Genomic DNA, 21,396 nt, shown 5'->3' on the forward strand with positions numbered 1-21,396 from the left:
GGGGGGGGGGGAGAACAGGAGCAGCATTAAGTGAGAGGCACACATGAGCTATTGTTCCATTGTTTGATAAGGAATAACAAGAATACAAAGAATTTCCAAACCCTGTCTCCACATAGGAAGGGAGGCCGTGCTCCTCTTCTAAAGGACTTTCCCCATAACAGCTTCAACATATGAGGCTCAGACTCTCTTTTTTTTTTCTCGTTTGTAACCCGTGACCTCTGAGCAGATTCTCGGTGCTGAGTTATGACCGAGCATGACTGACTGCTCAACCAACTGCTTAACGCTGCTTCTTGACCTGCCTTACGTGAGGAAAATAGGGATATGGTGGAGAGTGGACCGGCGAAATGGAGAGTAAAGCTCTTCTCATTCATGAGTCTTATGTGTGTGTGTGTGTGTGTGTGTGTGTGTGTGTGTGTGTGTGTGTGTGTGTGTGTGTTTGTGTATGTGGGGGTGGGGGGTGAGTGTTTGTGTCCAACCCTGTGAGACAGAGTCAACCAGAGCTGTTCTTCTCCCCGGCAGACATGATGAATGTTAACTCTAACGCGATCGATTGTGCATGATGAACGGTATGTTCTGAAGCGCCCAGTGTCACCACATTGTCTCGCGGTCGACTGGGACAACTCTATTTGCTTTATGTCTGTGCTTTACTCCGTACTGGAATAGATGGGCCCCAGGCACTTATGCTTTACAGACACACATAGGCTTTATATATGACATGAGTTGGGCAGACAGCTTTGCCAACAGAGAAAACTGAGATTTTTTAAAGCATGTTGACACCTGGTAACGATTCACCTACTTTCAACTTTTGTCTTCATTTGCTGAGTAGATAAATAACCTCTCCACTGGTTTTTCACTCCCATGTGCAATAAGTCCTCATATTAGTCCTCTAAATCACAGACGCTGCAGCTATTAATCCCTGTGGCTTATGTTTTATGTGTGCTGAATGGACTTCAATGGAACATTATATATCAGTGAATTTTTCAGCTCTTGTCTACTGAGAAATTAAAAGTGGGGATGTACAAACCAGCATTGTGTCATTGAGCACCAAGGTCATTATGCAACAGCACCTGGTGTGTAAGTCTTGTGCAAGTAGGGCCGCCTTTCCTGAATGCCTGGACAGAGCCCAAAGTGGTGGGCAGGCACTGAGGTGATTTGAAGGGAGGGTGGCAGGAAGGATATTTAGGGGGATCTGACCTTCCTGCCTTCCATTTTATCTCCCTCTTCATTCCTCATTACTTTATGCCGTTCATTTATCCTGCTCACCCTCCCTTCCTCCTTTCATCCTAACTACCATTTCCGACATTCCTCTCTCTTTTCCACACCACACTTCTGTCTTATTAAAAGTCACACAAACCCTGTTTTCCCTCTCTTGCGCAGGACTTTAGGTCAGCAGTGACAGAGGCTGAGGGTGAGGAAGGGAAGCCTGTGCTGGAGGAGCAGAGGTTAGGAGAGATATTGGGCGTGCTGCCCCAGGTCTACACCCTCCACAGCAGCATCCTTGCTGAGCTGGAAGAACGCATTACTCAGTGGTAAGAAGCACCATGGACTGTTGGCCTGTTGTCGTACATCAAATACAGCTGAGCCAGAGTTGAGACAGACTAATGCAGTATGGAGTAAGAGACTATGGACATAATTCTCCACTGATGTCACAATAATTATACCATCCTACCCCTGCTTTAAAGTGCACAGCAGGATGATGTACAGTAGTTCTAGTGCCTTAGTATGAGACCCTCAGCAACAACTTCTTTCTTCATGAAAGGGACAATGTAACCCCTTAGAGACCATAATGCTGTGCAGTCACAATGAATGTAACATTTTTTGTAAAGAGAACGATTTTCCACATGCACAACTTACAATCAAAAGTCAAATATTTATCTGTTTGCAGAAGGTTGTCAAACAAATCATTATGGAAAGCAATAATTAATTTATTAGTAATAATAATAACTTACAGACACTTGGAATGCACTGCGATTTATACAGTAGACTTTTTTGGATTTTTTTTTCTTTAACTCGCAAACATTCACTGTACATGAAGTGACTTAAAATATTGTACTTAATTTGATTTTCTCTGATTTTCCGTTTTGTGTAGGGAGGAGAGCCAAAGGGTAGCTGATGTGATCCTGTCACGTCAGGAGGACTTTGGGGTGTTTGACACCTATATCTCCGAGTATGATCGCAGCATGTCCTTACTGGAGGAGAGCTGCAGGAACAACCAGGCCTTCGCCAGCATCGTCAAGAAATTTGAGGTAAAACACTGAACATACAGACTCAAACCTGAGCAGATAAAGGCAGCTCTTACTTGTGTCTCCTGCTTGTGTTGGTATGAGTTTTACTGAGCAGACTAAATGTGGGTTTGGAGCACTGTTCAATACCAAAGGATTCTCTCCAAAGGCTAACAGGTAGAAGTATTTTGACAGTCACATATTCAAATCTCAGGTTCAGTTTCCATGTTTGTGGAGGGAAAGGGAAGCCTTGTGGGTGTTTCCAAGGAGCAAAGAACGAAGCTTGTATTTCCCCTGGCACTCACTCGGCGACTCTCAACTTAGATTTTGTCTCCCAGCTTCTACAGAGAGATTATGGCCTTTCTAAATCCTCTCTCCATCCCCTCTCCATGGGACTGACCTTTCCACTCTCATGCTCGCATATTTCATACCCACTCCACACCAAATACTAATTCTTTGTCCAGCATGAATCTCTTCATCCGTGATCCTCCCTGGAGAGCAGGGAAGTGGGATTTGGATCACCGGATCAAAATTCAGCAAAAGCTCATTGTAACACTGTCATAGTGGTCCACAGATTGTGTGCTTGGTCAACTTAATCAACACTTAATCCTTATGTTAAATTGAAATGGGTTTAGTCCAGGCTGGGAACAATACAACTGACTATTTTTAACTAAAAGCCAGGATATCAAGAGAGCCCACAGAGAAGAATAAAGCTGTGTCCATATCTATCAAATTGATTCACAGTTTAAAATGGCTGTGCAGGTTACCCTGAATAAAAAAAAATACAAAATAAAAATGATTTCCTCTTATTTAGTCTTTGTTTAGTAATTAGTAGATTTTATATCCAATATTTAGTGCTTCAATTTGTGTATCACATATTAGTAAAAACACTTTCCCAGGCTTCTGTTTATGTTAAAGTTTGGGTTTCACAACTCAGCACCTTTCTTCCTAAATGTTTGCATTACCAGTCCCATGTTGTTCTCTGATTCACTGTGAGTGGCTGACAAAATGGTTCCAGGCGTTTCTAGTTTGATAAGAAAAGCGAATGGACAAGGTACCAACTGTCTCCGCTCATGAATATTCAGCAGCATCTGCCCCTTCCCAGGATCACTTAGGCTTTGCCAGACTTAGTGGCATTAATGTAAAGAGAAGGGAGTATAGGTAAGAGAGGAAGACTTTGAACTGTCACCATGTTCAGTAAACACTGACCTTCAGTATCTTACAACATGTTTTCACGCTTGGTCTATGTCAGGTAAAAATGGAGCCCTTGATAAGCTTGATCAAAGTTAATAATGTGTCACTTCATTTTAGCCTCACAAAGTATTAGCTCCTTTTCTCACATCATAAACCATCTATCTGGAGCAGCCATAAAATGGATTGATTTAGAAATAGGAATACGTGTATGAAAGGATATCATCTTAAGGACACAAGAGTATTTTTTTTTTCCCTGTGGAAAGGTTGGTCAGAATAAATATTGGGTTTCCCTACTACTCACTTGTGTCCATGTAAAGACTGTGATTCATCTTACACCTCTAAAATTAACACCCAGAGGCATATTCAATAACCTTTTCTCAGTCCACTGGCAAATTCAACACATCAGCCACAACAAACACACACTGCATATTGTATTTACGTTTCCCAATATGAATATAAGCCTGTAATCGGGGGTCTGTCCTCCACACCCTCCCACACCAGGGAATTAAGTGTGTGTGTGTGTGTGTGTGTGTGTGTGTGTGTGTGATGTTGAATCAGAGCACTGCCTTGGGAATTGCAGGGTGTGTGTGACCCCACTGTAATGAGGTAGAAGGAGGGCTAAGGGAGAGCAAGGAGGATCGTACGGGTCACAGAATAGACTATACTCACAACTGAGAGGGACGCCGCTCATTAAATTAATCTGTTGGTTGTGTGACACTTCACAAGTCATTATACTTCATAGGAGTGGAAATATCCATCTGAATGTCTTCATTTACTGCTTGCAGCCGTTCTTTTGCAAATTTGCAGTGTTCATTCATCCCTTTATCAGCCTCAGGCTACAGTATTTTCTTCTCTTTTGCTGTTTGGAGACTTAACCCCTTACCTCCCTCAACACCTCTCTTTCTTCTCTACCCGCCTGCTCCTCCATCATTATTGCTGCAAGCCAAAGTCCAGCAGTATAAGTGGTAGTAATTTCATTGTGGATGTGGTGATGACAGTGATGAAGTAGCCACAGACCCTGATCGGATCAGAGCTAGACCCTTACAGGATTAAAGCCTCCTCTCCACAGCCAGTTGCTTGTTTACCACACCATCTATAAACATTGGCCAACACTGTGTGGTGTGTGTGCCTGTGTCTCCCCTTTCTGTGTGAGAGTGTTTGTGGCTCGTTGTATTTGTGTCTGATTGTTTTGCAGGGGCATGTCCATACACGAATTGTGTGGATCTCCTGAAACTGGTTTTATGAAATCTCTTTCCCAAGCACTCCAGCTTGGATTTATATTCATGTCATGGCCCATGTTTGTGTAAAGCCTGGTGTGTTTTCTCTTGTGCAAAAAGCCCATGAGGAGAGGAGGCGGCTGTGCAGCAGGTGGAGTGAGAGCGATAGAGGGAGAGAGCGATGGAGTGAATTCCTTGTAAAGGCAGCTGGGCAATGAGGCAGACAGAAGCTAATTAGAGAAGCAGCCTCCTTTACAACTCCCCAATTAGATCAGCTGTGTGTGTGCGGGCAGCAAATCAGCTGGCCGTGACAGAGTCTGAAAGGTGTGTTTGTTTGTCCGTGCATGTGCGTGTGTATGCGTTTATCTCCTAGCAAAAGGCATCACACGCTCCCTCTTCTCTCCTCTTCCATTTGGCTCGCTGGCCCAAACAAACCACACGCTAATTAGCATCTCTGGAAAGCCACTTCTTCTGAACAAGTGTCAATTGGATGACAATTTACAAGCAACACTTGAGGAAAGCGGATTTTCTGAAGCCAGGCGGGTTTAATAATGGAGAGCTGGTTATTATTGTACTGGATGCATCATGCAGTGATCAGGAGAGAGGAGGAAGGGGAGAGGGGGGCAGAAAAGTGGGAGGAGCTGTAGAAGTAGAAGTTGAGTGTGTGAGAAGTGTATTCGTGAGGGTCTGCTCATTAAAAAAGGCATCAGCTCTCTGTTTGACTTTTAACTCACCTCCTGCACTCTAGACTGGGATCATGAAAACAAAGAGTGGTGTGTTCAACTCGGATCCTCCCCTTTTCAGGCCTAATCAGTGGTATCTCATCACAAGCCCAAGGAGGGGCTGTGGGGAGGGGTGCATCAATAATATATTGTATGTATTGTATGAGTTAGTTTGTGTGTCTGAGATGAGGTAAGTATGTTTGTGTGTGTTCTTGTTTGGGTCCGTGTGTGTGTGTGTGTGTGTGTGTGCAGTATAAATAAGATGAAGATGCTGTTTCCCGCAGGGTGCTATCTGTGCCTCTCTATTGAAGGATAGGACTTCATTGGATTAGAAAAGACTAAACGTGTGTGTGTGTGTGTGTGTGTGTGGGTGTGTGTGCCCAGTCCCCCGTTGCTCCTCTACCGCTCAGGGCATAAATACCTGTCAGAGACAATTAGATCCTGATTGATTTTCTAAAGCTCTCTTTGATTGTGCCAATTTCTGTCCCCTTTCACCTGCAAATGACTACTGAGAAGAAGAATGGGAGTAGTTCAGGTTTTTTGTGTCCTGGAAAGATGCGTGAAGGTCAGCCAGTCCGAACAATATTCCCTTGGTGACTTGTGACCTTGACTTGTAGCGTTGTATTATAGAGGTTACCTACATTTAGAAGACACAGAGCTGTGGTGTCCTGGGTGCAGTCCAGGGACACCCAAAGGTTATTGGGTGGGACATCATCATCACATTGAGGAAATTTTTAATTTCACTATAATTTTATTCATCAGAAATGCTCAGATGTCTGTGGCATATACAGTTAAACAGTAGAGAGCCTAAGTCCGTCCCCTCAGCTTCTGCCCTATGGGACCTTATTTTGGCAAAAATATGTACACACTAATTTTTTTTATCCCATTTGAACTGTACCCTGAATTAAACAAATGATGGTTGTTAATTTAAAAGACAATTTGTCCGTCAAGACAGCCGCAGCTTGTTGAAAAACAGTAAAGTAACATTTAGTTTTGGGTGAAAACTGCTCAATGAACTATAGCTCTCTCTCACACAGTACTTGTCATCAACATGTTAATGCTGTAATGCTAGCTAACATCCATTGATTGCTTGCTACCAGCTAGGTAACATTGCTATGTTCCACACACAAATGTATCTGACCTGATGTTTTTAATCCATCGACATTTTGTCCTTTCATCACATCATCTACACATGTAAGTTCTTTAACATAAGCTTCAGTCATTGAGAGAAAAAGTTACGTCACATACGCAACTTTTGGGCTTGTCGTCTTTCCAATTACGTATTTTCAGTCTTAGACTTCAGCAGTTTAATGACAAACTCCAGCTGTCTTGATTTGCAAAATGATCTTGTGTAATTCAGGCCACAATTCAAACAGGATCAAAAAATGTGTTGTCGCCATTGAGTACCGTGCATTTTTTTCCAAAATAAGATCCCATGCTGGTCCACAGGAAGGGGAGGGACTTATGCTCTCTATTAAATAAATGAACACTAATAAAAAAAAACTTTTCATATAGGATACAATGCAAGTTCAAGCAAAGACAATGAGTGACTGGGACAAGTTTAAAGCACCTTTACCATATCTGTTAAACATTTTTTGTAAAGTTGTGATATATATATATATATATATATTTCCCTGTTTTGAAAATCTAACTAGTGTGTTTGTGCGTGTGTGTGTGTGTGTGTGTGTGTGTGTGTGTGTGTGTGTGTGTGTGTGTGTGTGTGTGTGTGTGTGTGCAGACAAGAAGCCCAGAAGAAGCTGAAGTCCCACTGAAACACCAGCTGCTGCAGATTATAGTGAGGGTACTTCAATATCGAATGCTGCTCACAGGTAACACACAAACACATGCATAGAAATCATTAAAGAAAGTCATTTTAGCAATTACATCTTAGTAATAACTATCTGCTAAACTTAGTGTAGAGTAACAGTAGCACATGTAGAGAAGATTCAGCTGACTCAGTAAATTACATGGCAATATCTACCTAATGCTGGTTTCACTAACAATGCCATTTTTAAACTTGCATCACTTCGATTGCTTTCACAATGCGAAATCTGAATAAACAACCCACCATTACAGCTGTATGAACCCAAAACAAACATTTTGCTGTGACTTTGTTGCAATAAACGGATCAAACTGATGCCGAAATAACCACACCATGATGCCGATTTGTTAAGTCATGCTTTGTCAGGTCTGTCAGAAAGATTACAAGCTTACAACTTCAAAGAATGGTTGTTTTTCAAATGGAGTTCGAGTCGATCAGGGCTATGCTATGCTAACTTATTTTACAGTAAAGTACAGTGATAGCTGGAATCAAGAGACAGACACATATTTTCAGAACCAGTTTAACTTGCCTCGTGCACTGATCACTTAAAGAATTAAATTGTCACCATTTTCCTTAAGGTGGGTTCACACCAACCTTGTTTAGTCCAGTTGGAGTGTTTACCCTCCTGGTGAGGTTCATTTGGGTTGGTGTGAATGCCAGACTCAAATGAACAAACTAGCTGGAAAATTGAATCAATGCATCAGCCTTGCACTGGTTTGATTCAGGAACTGGACCTTTAGGTGTGAATCCGCCTTTAGCAAGAGTTCAAATGTATTTAAATAGTTCCGTTTGAGCGCCATGTTTTCATGTTTTGGCATTTTTTTCTGTCTTCTCCAGATTACCTGAACAACCTCTCTCCTGATTCTAAAGAATATGAGGACACACAAGGTAAAGCTGCAGAATGGGGCTCCGTGATATTCATAACCATAATAGTGATGTTTTTTCAGTGGTCAAACACTATATGCATGCACACTGCAGCTGCTCGATATGTATCAGGCCCTAGTTGTTGAGTCACAGTCAGTGTGTGTCTGTATTCAATTCATTTAGATAAATCTCTCTCTTTCTTTCTCTGTTTGTGTTGCAGCTGCCTTGGTGATCGTGTCCGAGGTGGCTGACCAGGCCAATGACAATCTGAAACAGGGGGTGAGTTTACTCTGGATACACTCCATGTGTTTATAACATTCACACTGTTTAGCCCCTGTTGAGCTTGATATATATTCACAGCCCAGCGTGCCGCTATTGAGGCACGTCTTTATTCTCTGTTTGGCAATGAAAGAGCAATTTTGGGATGGAGCTGAAGCGTGAAGAAGTTAGACAGCTAAGGTTTCCCTGTGTGTGAATCCTTCTTCTAAATGACATGTTGGAGTGAAGGAGAGGTCTATCCCTCTTTGGCGCCGGCCTCCACAACTTGTTGATTAACGCATGGGGCAAGGAAAGATGATGTCATCAGAAAGTCCCAGGTGTATGATTACAAAGGGAGCAGTGTAAGGGTGGGCATGACTTATGCTCCCCCTCAAACATGAGCAGTCCATGGAGATCATTTGCTAACCCCACAAACCCCGCTGTCTTTCTTGCCTCTCACTGTCAAGATCCCCAGTGCCTTTGTGTTCCATCCCCCTACCAGACCCCCCCCCCCCCCCCCCCCCCCCCCCCCCCCCCCATTAAGTATTCAGTATCACATCCCTTTCCGCCACCCTCCCTTTCATTCATGAACACACAGGGACAGTTTCATTCTCTGTCTTCTCTTCCATCTATCCCTGGATAGTCTCCTGCCCATCCCTAAGCTCTCTCTGCTCCCTCAGGAGAACTTGCTGCGTCTGGTCCACATAGAGTACAGCGTGAAGGGCAAGAGGGACCTCCTGAAACCCGGAAGGGTGAGAACTTCTTGCCAGTGTTACAGTTTCACTAGCAAAACATTGTTTTGTAATGACATGTGAACAGCAGTTGAAGGCCTTCACAGGGTCTAAAACATTTGACCGCCTAACATGCCTTCCTTATATGCGTTTTCTCTGTGTGTGTTGTTTCTTTTGAAAGATGTTTGTCAAAGAGGGCACACTCATGAAGGTCTCAAGGAAAAGCAGGCAGCCCCGACATCTGTTTCTGGTAATATTTCATTGTTCTTTCTGTATCACTCTCACTTTCAGATACATTATTAGACTGTAAAGGTAGCATTTATTCCCCTTTTGTTCCCTTCCGTACATTCAAAGTAATATTATTTCGACATTTTGGGAAATATGCGTATTACCTTTCTTGCTGAGACTTAATGTAGAAGTAAAGATCAAATGCCACTTTCATATGTGTTAGCATAAAGACCAGAAACAGAGGGAACAGCAAGCCTCGATCTGTCCAAGGATAAAAAAAAATCTGCCCAGCAGAGCCTATAAAGTTCACTTAATAACACCATAGTTGTGTAAAAGTGACAATTTGTGGTTTTATTAGGGGATTATGTGCCAGGGTATTTCTTGGCCAGGCAAAGTGCCTTCCTGGAGTCTGTAGTTTTCTGGCAACCTCACATGATGTTTTTAGGACAGATTAATCAAACGAGATATAACATGTTAATTGGTGAGCTTCAGATGAGTTGGTAGGTGTATTTTTTTTTAACTTTGGACAAATCTAGGCTAGCTGTTTTCCTCGTTTTCCAGTCTTTATGCCCTGCTGGACAGATATGGGAGTATCAATCTTCGCGTCTAACTCTCAGCAAGAAAGCAAATAAGCATATTTCCCAAAATGTCAAACTATTTCTTGTAGGTCATGAAAATTATTCCACGCTGTCTGGAAGTATATTACATACTTTTTGCCACCCTTTATTGAAGCTGTATGATGTTTTCTGAGTGACATATTGTTTCTATGTATCTCAACTAGAGTTTAAAATAATGTTCTGTGGGTTTGAACAATATCTGGATGCACACCATGAGCTTGTATTGACAAAGGGGTTAAATCATTGCCACATAAGTGATTCAATGTGGTGCACTACGGTTGAAAACACCTGCCATATTATTGAAGCGCCGGTGAAAACAAAGCTAGCGTGGTCTGCGAAAATATGGGGGAATGTTGGGCGGAGGTCGGTCTGCGAAGTAGGTGAGGTTGGGAGGGGGGGCTGCGAGGCCAAGGCTGTAAAAGACCTCCACTTGGCACCACACCCATCAAGAAAGGGCCTCCCTCTCCGCTCTTCTCCTCTCCTCTCCTCCCCACTCAGGACTTGTTTTCCAGGGCCCCACTTCCTTACAGGATGTTTGGTGTGGGTCACTGGATGCTGGCTTCCTGTGTATTGGGAGGGGACTGACAGCAAAGTGAAGGCCAGACACCCTGTAGAATGCAGGGAGGGGGAGGTGATAGAGAGAGATGGTGGTGCTACACAAACATGTATCGTGAAATAGAGAAGCCCACTCTATTGTTCCATGTGCAATCAGTGCTGTCTCATGTTATGAGTAATGCTTGAGCTACATATCCGCGGAAGCAGCATTTATGATTTTGGCTTTTTCTAGTTGATCCAGATGGATCACAACTTGAAGATATGGATTTATTTATCTTTCTAAATTTTACTGTATTCCATCATTCTCTCAGTCCTTCCAAATAGGATAGCAGTTGAGCTAAATAGCTGAAGAGTACTGGAGGGTGATCCTTGGAGGGCATTAGGGTTATATAGCCATTCGCCAAGTGGACGGCTTCAGTGGGTCACGTGTTATTTATGGGCTTTTAAGGAAAGAAAATCCAAACAACAGTGAAGATGAAAGCCATCACTCACCTAAGCGACAGAGAAAAGCTGCAACCATGTCACAAGCCTGGGCTCAAAGAAGTAAGAGAAGCAGGGTGAATGAGTGAGGGCAGGGATTAGATATATAAAGCTGTCAGAGGGAAGAGAGTGTGAGTGAAAGAGGCAGGTGAAGGTTTAGTGGATGAGTTGAAATACTGAAAAAGAAATATCTTGGGTGCCAAGGGGTCAAGTAGGTACATGCCGTGCCTCATCTGGGAAAGTCGTTTGAGAAGTCTGTTAACTTGGCTCTTGGTTGGGTTTCTGTGGAAGGAATCTTTGAGTAAATGAGCAGCGCAGGGTGGAGCAGACAAATTGCTGTGGCTGCAGCCCAGAGGTCGCAGGCAGGGCTCAGCCCTGGCTATCATGCGCTGTTTTGTCTCCAGCCAGTGAATCTGTAACTGCGGCTGTTTGTGGTGTTGTTGTTGTAGTGAAAGTGGCCGGTTCCACCCAGTCCTGGTTCTCAGTGTAGCCTGAGAAGGCTGGGAGGGCGAGGGGAGGCCTGGAGCCCGGAGCAGGGTGGAGAATTCCTGGATGCTGCCTTTACAGCCCCAGCGGATGTTTAGAGCACACATTAGGTGTGACCAGTGATGTCATCTCTTTTGTATGGGAAAATATGAAATACCTCTCATAACACAATGGACTCTCAGTGTGTTCACGGGATCACAATGCTTTTGGTCTGACCAGCAAATAAACACTATTAATGCTTTTTTTTGTTGTTGTGTGCATGCATACATGGGAATTTTGCACTGAGGGGTTGCACAGACATGTGTGAATGCTGTGAAAGGAAACATAATCTAAGCAGTTGAGCCCAGACAATCGTTTTCAAGAAAGAAAGAATACATAAAGACGTGTGTGTTGCAATTTTAGATATGTCTGTGAAGGTAACACCACCACCTTGTGGTAAATTCTGGGAATTACATTCAGAATAGTTGGGAATTGAAGTTTGGCACATTTGTGGAACCCAAAACTAAGAGTTCACATTTTAATTTATCTACTATGTTGTTCATTTGAAGAGCATGATAAACAAATGAAATAAACATAATATACCTTAACCATCTTATTTGCTCTTTCTGTGTTCTTTATCAGATGAATGATATAATGCTGTACACCTACCCTCAGCAGGATGGGAAATACAGGCTTAAGAACACACTTTCTCTGTCCGGGATGAAGGTACATTAACTTTGCCCATCTCTGACTATCTCATCTCCAACTTCTCTGTACAATGTTTATTGGCTGAACTGTGTCTTTGCCCCTCACACACACAGGTGAGCAAACCTGTCCTAGACAATGTGCTGAACTGTCTGAGGATTGAGGTGTCTGACATCACTATTACACTCTCAGCCAGGTGAGCATCCGAAAGCTCCAAAACCTTGAAATAAACAGTGTGAATTTGTCTATGACTTTTCTGCTGTTCAAAATTACTCCAGACGTGAAGCCTAAAGTGTTTCAGAATTGTCAGGTGTGATTGTTGGGCTGTTTCTCTCTTCAGCTCAGTTGGAGAGAGGGAGGACTGGTTCCACACATTGAGTCGAGCCATAGCAGACCATGCTGCAGGACTCTGTACGTTTGGTGGACCCTGCAGTGAGGTAAGAAATGTTTTTAAAGCCTCTTTGATGAATTTAAAACTAGTTTTCATATGGGTTGGTTCACAAAATGCATCAACTAAAAGAGAAACAGTCATAATGTAGTTTGACTGGTTAAAACACATTTTACTACTGAAATATGTAATATTCCTTAAACTAACACTAATAATTGGGTGTGTTTTGTATTCGCCACCTTCTGTCTCACCACATACTAACATACGGTTACAATAAACCTACCTACCTACCTACCTTTCTGCTTATAAAATCTTTCTACTCTTTCTAATAGGCCCGGGAGAAGTTGTGGATGGCTCTGGGTGAGGCTGCTCCTGTACTGGTGCCAGTTTCTCATGTGATGATGTGCATGAACTGTACCTCTGACTTCAGCCTCACGCTGAGACGACACCACTGCAACGCCTGTGGCAAGGTCAGATACACAGACCTGCAAAAACTACTTTGGCTTGTTGGTGATCAGTCTTTACCGCAGTTTTGTGCCACTGTACTTGATGCCAAGTTTCAGGAGATTGCCAACCTGGACTAGAAGTACTAATAGAAAGATAATAAAATAAATGGCTATGTATAGCCATTATTCTATGTTCACTGTTTAATATCCATAAACTGTTGAATGAAAGAGTCATAATGTCAGTCATCAAACTGGTGACATGTTTTATTTTTTTTATTTTTTTATCTGACTGTGAGAGTATTTATTGTTGTTGTTAATGGTCATTGCTCCTTTTGGTTCAAATATCAAGTATCAGGGGGGTCAAAGCAATGGGACCCTGTCTGTGGTTTGTAAGTCTTTATATTCTGTCTCTCTGAACAGGTGGTATGTCGTGCTTGTTCCAGGAACAGATACCCACTGAAGTACCTCAAAGACAGGGTGGCCAAAGTATGTGACCATTGCTATGCTGAGCTCAGGAAAAGAGGTGAATCTCAGCTTTCTGTATGTAGAAGTGGCTCACAGGTGGATGGGTACAGTGGAAAGAAAAATATCTTTGTATATTTCCACTTTGATATGGTATTAACTGTGTGTGTTTGTAGGTGGTAGTGTGTCGGGGGCGTGCGGTAACTCCAGCCCTCGGACTCACCGGGCCAGCCGTCCCCTCTCGGCTGTATTTCAGAGCCTGCAACCGCCTAGTTTGTGGAAGAACAGGAAGAGCACCTCCCCTCTCAACCAGGTTGACTACAATTCACATTTGCCATCTGTACCTATATTTCATTTCAAACATGCATTTGACAAGCCTCATAAAAGGGCACCTTCTGGGGCCAATTTTGATCACAATGTAATTTCATTAATTCCATTTCCTCTTATCATTGTGAAGATTGAGGTTTATGCACAGTTAGTGATGCTCAATTTAAGATAGTTTGTTTTGTATGAAATCATGCTCTATTATTCACTAAGCACTAAATAAAGAGTGTTGCTGTCCGGGTAGCTTGAGCAATACTTGGAGTTTTAAATAGTCCACGAACATTTTCATCAGCTTGTGCAGGAAAGCCTGTTTGGATAACTTGTAAAACGGTATATATCTATTAAATGGAAGCCATAGAAACAGAAGTGGCAATACAAACACACTCCTCTCCTAATCACAGAAACATAAACAGACCTAATTAACAGACAGTGTTTTGTGTTGTGAATTTCAGAATTCTCTGTGCTGTTTCAGTGTCTGACTTACTAGCCGGTTTGATCTGCTCTGTACAGCTTTACGCAGTTTCTGTCAAAAATAGACTCGCAGCATATTCTATGCGGAGAGCCGGTGGAATCCAGGTGGATTCCCAGTGTTTAATCAGTGTTGGTGACAACATATAACCTTGACCATTGAAAATCATCATTATTACTATTGTCAAGCAGCTAATCCACTTTCACAGACTGACTTTTTGTAAGATAGACATAAAGTGAGCGTTCCCTGACTGGGAATCAAACACAGGCGGCGGCAGTGAGAGCACCGAAGCTTGTGCAGTAATGTATTTTTGCATAACTCATAAAACAGTCATCTATATCTACTAAATGGAAGCCACAGAAACAGTAGTGGCAACACAAACACACACCTTTGCTAATCACAGAATAATAAACAGACCTAATATTATTAAAACATACTAGAAGATGATGATTTAACTGTTGTTAACTAACTAACTTGTGAACATGACTATGTATGCTGGTCCTCACATTCTCCATCTATAGAACAGACTTGATTCAGTGACTACCCTCCAGGGTGAGAGTTGGTGGTAGTGTTAGCCCCCTAGTCTGCCTTTGATTGGGTTAGCCAGGACATGATGCAAAGCTGGTGTGCGTCAAGTGAGAGTTCTTGAAAATCTGGTGGTTGGAAAAATTGCGCTTTTCAAACATTTTTCAGCTAAATGAGTGTTCTGTAGTGTCACCTGTGATAGGGATTGTTGTCAAAAACAGCAAACAGGCTTCACACACCTTACTGATGGCAAAAAATTCAAAGTGAACACAGAAGTCGCCAATTGAGCAGAGTAATATTTAGCACTTTAGCCAGACCCAGCATGCACCTGCTGGTCCTGCAACATTGTGACTGTGTTTGATTCAAGTCACTAGCATTCTTGCTGGGTGGGGCATTGAATCAGTGTTTACTTGAGGGAGATGCAACCTTGTTTTCAACTATGCCGAAGTACAATAATGTTAATGGTGAAATTCTTTATAATATTGCATTGTTGTACTGTTCACAAACCACTAGGCCAAGCCTTAACCTCTCACTGCCCGACACTCTGCCAGTGAACATAAGCAAGTCTCCCTCCCAGCTTTTTTACATTTACATTTACATTTATTAATTTAGCTGACGCTCCAAAGCAACTTACAATTGCTATACATGTCATGAGGTCGCACGCCTCTGGAGCAACTAGGAGTTAAGTGTCTTGCTCAGGGACACAATGGTGGATGGGTCACAGTGGGGGATTGAACCCAGGTCTCTCACACCAAAGGCAGGCATCTTCCCCATTGAATACCCATTTAATCCAATTCAATTAAATAGAGTAGTAAGTGATAGAGTAGAGTAGTAAGTAATGTTATCTTAGCGAAGCTGACAATGTACATTTTTTGCAGACATTGTCAGTGAGGTGATGATTCATCTCAGCGGTAATGTTTCTGGCTGCAGTATAACAACGCTCAAGCAGTGTTGGTGACAATATCAGCAGCATTCCTGTTGAATGTTTTCATGACATTTTCAAGTTATAATACACAGACTGTCATTGAGATGTGTCACAAATGACTATTTCTACATCAGCTAATCCACAGTAATTTTCACAGACAGACATAAAGTTTACATTCCCTGACCGGGAATCGAACCCGGGCCGCGGCGGTGAGAGCGCCGAATCCTAGCCACTAGACCACCAGGGAGCTGGATGTTGTTGTGGCAAACTCTTTAATGGGAATATCTAACTGTTCAGCCATGAACTTTTGCATGTAGTGGAAAACAACTGCCAGTAGGGTTCACTATTTACCTTCTTACCCTTCTTCCTATCTCCAGGGACTGGACAAAATAAGAGGAATATAATGCAATTCTGCCCCTTGAATTAAAAACTAGATTTATGGTTGACTTATGGTCAAATTATTGTTGTAATTTTGTTTGTTTGTGGTTTTGTTGTACTGAATTCTATGGTATTGTGAAAGGTTCAAGTTACATTATCCAGTGTCTCTATCTGTGTATCTGCATTAGATATACGGATAGAGACAGATAGATACAGATATTTTGTGTATCTAATCTGTCATGCATTTCATCAGGTGACACTTGCCGTGGAAGGCTCTGCCATGAGCGGCAGTCTGCAGCGCCGGAAGAAGAGCAAAAGGAAGTGGAAGCGGCTGTGGTTCCTCCTCAAAGACAAGGTGCTCTACACCTTCACAGCCTGTGAGGTGAGGGGGCACAGAGTCTCCCACACCAGCCCCAAAACACTCACACACTCTCATGATCACTCAATCACAGAGGCGTTTCCTCACCAGCTCTATCTATCTATTTTCTTCTGCACATCTGGCCAATGCAGTGCATTTCCACTGTTCAACCTTTCCTCCTGGGCAGAACACTTTATGTGACTAATGAAGGGATTCTCTGTGCTCTCTGTTTGATTTGACATATGTGCATCTGAGTGCTCCACTGCTTTGTTCTCCATGAAGCATGAAGCAAGTTATTCACATATTGCTGCTGACAGCAAGATTGCTGTTTTTAACCTGCATGCCTGTGTCTTCATTCTGGCTTCTTCAGGATAAAGTGGCTTCAGAGAGTCTACCTCTGCAGGGCTTCACTGTCAAGCTGAGTGAGAGGCCAGAGGGAGAGGAAAGCAGTAACGTGTTCCATCTTTACCACAAGAAAACTCTGTACTACACCTTCAGGGCCGAAGATCAACACACTGCACGCAGGTATAGACATGACTAGATCGATATCTGAATTGGAGCTGTAGTTTCCTCTTAAAAGCTCGTTCCCTGACCGGGAATCGAACCCGGGCCGCGGCGGTGAGAGCGCCGAATCCTAACCACTAGACCACCAGGGAGCTGCCAGGAAACCTGTCTGAGGCATTTGTGGTATTTGTGACAGCAGGCAGGCAGGCTGGCTAAATTGTCCTGCATAAACAGAGCTGTGCCTCTATAGTGTACTTTCTCACACTCCCATATGACTTGTGTATCTTATGAAAGACTGCTGTCCTAAGTGACAGTGAGAATGCCTCAAATAGGGGTGGATATTATTTATACCTTTAGTTTATTTTGTCCAGATTGACGCTTTTTTCAGGACCTAAAATACTTTGTGGTACATTTGTCCTTTCATGTAGAGATGTTTTGGTTAAAAGAGTTTCACAGCTTTAAAGTCTGTAACAGCTTTGGCAATGCACTGATCGTTTGAGAGCACTTTCTTATACATGTGTAGAATAACAAACAAGCAAATGTTATTTACTGTAGAGTTAGACTGACAAATCAGCCAGGTCAGTATATCAGCTGGGAAATGTCCCCATACATTTTTTAATCACAAATCTAAAGGATCCTATCAAAATTGTTTGTTTACTGCCAGCTCATATATCATTATCAGGTTTTTAAAACTCCCAAATATCAAAATCAGTACCAGACTCAAAAATCTATTATTCTATATCTATATCATTTTCAAAGCAGAAGTTAAAAAACACTTAACAAAAGGATGAAAAGAGCAAAAAGGGAAATAATAGAGAGAAGACAAAAAAGAAACCACAAAAAGACATGTACAAACCTCAAAACATACAATCAAGAAAAAGACAAAGAAAACAAGTAAGTTTTAAGATCCCTTTTACAGATGTATAGATTTCTTGGTAATATACTATTTTAAAACTGGCTTCAAAACTGTTACAAAGTGAGTCGTATGTTTTTAATGCTGTATAGCAGTTTTAACAGGGCACTTAATTTAAGTTTGGGAAACGCCGCAGGGGTTGCAAAGTCATGACTTTTAATCCTTAGCTTGGATCAAGCTCTAAACAAATAGGATCTTTCATTTCCAATTATGCAACCAATAGTATATATCTTTGTGAGACGTTCCCTGCATGGTAAAAGCCTACCTCTTTCAAACTCTTACCCCTTGCTGAAAATGTGTAGTCCTTAAGCCCAAGCCAAACAAAGAAGACATTATGCAACTGTTTTCTTAGGCTAAATAGCACTGCCCGTGACTAGTAAAGTGACTTTGTCATGTAAAATCAGCGAAGTGCCCCTTTAAGTGTCAAATACACCATTGTGTTAAAAGGTCCCACGTTCTTTTTTCTTGTGTTTCAGATGGGTCAATGCCATGGAGGAGGCTACTGTTTTATAGCACCTGCTCATATAATTGAACACACCCTGCTGTCTGTGACTGCTACAACTCCCTCTGTGGAACACAACATAGCTACCTGCTGCATCTTATCTCTGACCATCAGCAGGGATTCATCAAGTCCGACCTGTTGTGGAATATTATGTGGCAATGTAATCACTAGGAGGATCTTAGACAAGGCTGCCACCCAGTGGTAAGGAGATAAAACTGGGGGGGAGTTAGAGGGATGTTAATATGTGGAAATCTCTGGTTGGATCTAACATTGTGAAAATCCTTTGGTTCCCAATGTGCTGATCCAGCCGCGTTCACAGGAGCCTTCACTTTTTAGGAGCAGCTTGGACATATCAAGTGCTTCACTGAAAAATTGAATTCCCTCTTTGCCTTTTTTCGAGGACCATCCCGCATAAGATTGTCCTTCCTTTCCATTTTTCTGTATTTTGGTGTCTTTTACCTGAGGTTCCACTGGATTGTTAAACCGGTTTGGTTCAGCAGGAGAACATTACATCCTGCATTTATATATTATACATGAGACATTTACTGCCTGTGTCTGGTGAAAGGTATAACATCACTTGGCAAAAATATCAAAAGCAAACTTCGCTCCATAGTAGTATTCACAGCTAGTAAAAAGGAAAATATTGGTCACCGTTTTAGAGAGAAATTTGGTATTCTGAATATATATTGTGAAGTATACACTGCAAATACTGAAGTGAATTAAGTGATTTGTTTGTATAGAAATGATGTTACATGATGTTCTGAATTAGAGGTCATTTCAATTATCACCGTGTGTGTGTACATTATATTTGTGGCATTTGACACAGTGTTACTCTTGTATTGAGTCTACAAGGCTGTGGAATGACCCTCAGCATGACAGCCACTCGGCCCAGTTCTTCTGGAAGGATGAAAACTTTCAAAGACAGCTTGAATTTGAATCTGTACAGGTTTTGACACATTTGTCGCACAGTTCTGAAGTGCCAGTTGATTTCTTCTAGTTGAATGCAGCGCAATTTGCAATTGATGAATGTGCCTGATATGAAATTGTACTCCTTGTTTGTCTTCATGTTATCACAGTACTGTACTACTGTCATGTCTCCAGAAGAGACATTGATAACATTTGCTTTTTATCTACTCTTAATATATATACTACTAATACTAATGCTACTAGTAATACTACTAGTATTTTGAACAATTCATTTACAGTCCAGCAACATAAGAACATACTCTTATGCAATTTTTAGTGAGGCCTTTTTCATGCTGTATGTACACTGCTGGGTAAATCATACTTTAACCACTTAAATCATACTTTAACCACTTTGACTTACTGGAAACTGCAAAGAAGCCATTGTCATACTGCCTATAGACTGTCAGTGTTAGAGTCATCTGAGCCGCTCATATATTCAGCAGTAGGGAGGACACTGGAGTTTCACTCTTATCTACTGTTCTGACATAGACATAGTAGATAGTTTCTCTTAAATAACCTACCTAAAGGCATTATCCGCTCCATTCAGAAAGCAGCTGCACTACATGTATTTCACTCCATCAAAGGGCATTATTTCTATAGCACACATTGGTTCATCAAGTATTGTTCAGCTACCTGTTTCTTATGTGCCATGCCTATAGTGTTATAATAGACTGTACTTCTTGCATATAGTGCATTGTAAATGTTTATGTATATAGCTACATATAAAAATAAACTCCTTTAAAAAGTGTACTTAATGTGCTTTCATTGAGCAGTGATGTGCCTCCCAATCTTACACCTGAATCTGTTTCTTCATTATAAGTTATAAAACATTAACTGACTGGACATAATGCCATGAACACCTGTACAATGAGACCCATTCCAATACAGCAGCCCATGTATAATTACTACATTTGTGAAGCGCAATGATCCTTTTTGATGAGAATTTGTCAGAAAGGTTCACTGTACGGTAAATTTAACGCATTTTATCATAAGGTGCTAATATTATTCTACTCAACCCCTATATCTACGTGTACAATTACGAACAAAAACACTGTACAGTAAAAATGTTTGTATACAGTAGTTTAATCATATGTCTGACATATTCTCAGCAGCAAAAAATGAGCCCCACAAAAGCAGTGCTTGTTGAATGGTTGTTGCTATGAATTGTATTTGTTTGTACATGTGTTCACATTGTGCTTGTCCCCTGTAACTGATGAATACTGTGATGATGTGAAAGTAAGTACATGATGTACCTGTGTGTGTGGGATTGACAAACACAGTTCCGTTAAATGTCTCTTTCATCCAGCAGAGGGCAGCAGTACATCATGCCATAGAGATCTCATTTGGAAACTTCAGAGTTCTTCTTGGAAAGGAAAGAGTAAAATGTCATTGTGTGCAAAGTAGTGTGGCATGTATTATCCAGACGTCCCCTTCATGCTGCAGATATGCAAAGTCTCTCTACAAACTCTCTCTACACACACTTAACACATAGATGCATAAGATATTTTAGACATTTCAGTTAATTTTCTTGTCATACTGCTATTACTTGGGATTTCAATGTGTAATATTGGTGCATAGTGCCTTTAAGATCCAAACAATACTATTACTATTTGACAAATGTATTTGAAAATGGTATTTCATGAGTGGCATATATATGTGTGTGTGTGTGTGTGTGCGTGCGTATAGAACATATATATATATATATATATATATATTATTTCAAAGGACTTTTACGCCCTCCCTACAAACAAGAAATACTGTATTTGTCAAGCCATTTATTGTACATAAGTCATGCTAAATCAGAATTCAACATTAATTTTCACTACACTGATTGACCCAAGGGAGGTACTCTAATTTTTTTAAGGTGACATATTTGCATTGCCCAGAGGGATTACACATCACTACTGTTAACTGTTGCCAGATGCAATTTGGTTAAATATAAAATACACATTCCCACAGCCAGTCGAGACCATAATCAGCCCTTCTTTTCTCCGGGTTTTTCCCAACCCAGCCCCAGCCAGACTGCTGGGTAATACAAGCCATCTCAGATAAGTTAATTAATTATACCAAAGAGTTGCACAGAGTCAAAACGACCAAGTCAGACAGCAGTGGACTGCGACCAGGAAAGCAGTGGCTAGCATAAATACTTAAAGATA

General features: G+C 41.6%; 1 protein-coding gene and 2 non-coding genes across 4 annotated transcripts in view; 1 reads left to right on the forward strand and 2 right to left on the reverse strand.

The window, feature by feature from the left end:
- Positions 1–19,990, forward strand: part of fgd5a (FYVE, RhoGEF and PH domain containing 5a) — a 34,154-nt gene extending 14,164 nt beyond the window's left edge. The window contains exons 6-21 of one of the 2 annotated variants that reach the window (XM_046028511.1): positions 1,378–1,529; positions 2,090–2,246; positions 7,094–7,184; positions 8,015–8,065; positions 8,262–8,320; positions 8,980–9,051; positions 9,212–9,280; positions 12,018–12,101; positions 12,197–12,276; positions 12,421–12,517; positions 12,801–12,938; positions 13,335–13,437; positions 13,553–13,689; positions 16,251–16,379; positions 16,726–16,880; positions 18,249–19,990. In XM_046028511.1, the coding sequence (XP_045884467.1) occupies positions 1,378–1,529; positions 2,090–2,246; positions 7,094–7,184; positions 8,015–8,065; positions 8,262–8,320; positions 8,980–9,051; positions 9,212–9,280; positions 12,018–12,101; positions 12,197–12,276; positions 12,421–12,517; positions 12,801–12,938; positions 13,335–13,437; positions 13,553–13,689; positions 16,251–16,379; positions 16,726–16,880; positions 18,249–18,285 (1,611 nt within the window). In that variant the 3' untranslated portion in view covers positions 18,286–19,990. The remainder of the gene's footprint in view (positions 1–1,377; positions 1,530–2,089; positions 2,247–7,093; positions 7,185–8,014; positions 8,066–8,261; positions 8,321–8,979; positions 9,052–9,211; positions 9,281–12,017; positions 12,102–12,196; positions 12,277–12,420; positions 12,518–12,800; positions 12,939–13,334; positions 13,438–13,552; positions 13,690–16,250; positions 16,380–16,725; positions 16,881–18,248) is intronic. The other variant, XM_046028512.1, reaches the window with a different exon arrangement.
- On the reverse strand, positions 15,795–15,866 carry trnae-cuc. The gene has a single exon. It is a non-coding gene; the product is annotated as a tRNA-Glu (tRNA).
- On the reverse strand, positions 16,940–17,011 carry trnae-cuc. Its single transcript has one exon. It is a non-coding gene; the product is annotated as a tRNA-Glu (tRNA).
- Positions 19,991–21,396: the final 1,406 nt, after the last annotated feature.

This window comes from Micropterus dolomieu, linkage group LG18, assembly GCF_021292245.1.
Source record: "Micropterus dolomieu isolate WLL.071019.BEF.003 ecotype Adirondacks linkage group LG18, ASM2129224v1, whole genome shotgun sequence".
NCBI lineage: Eukaryota > Metazoa > Chordata > Actinopteri > Centrarchiformes > Centrarchidae > Micropterus > Micropterus dolomieu.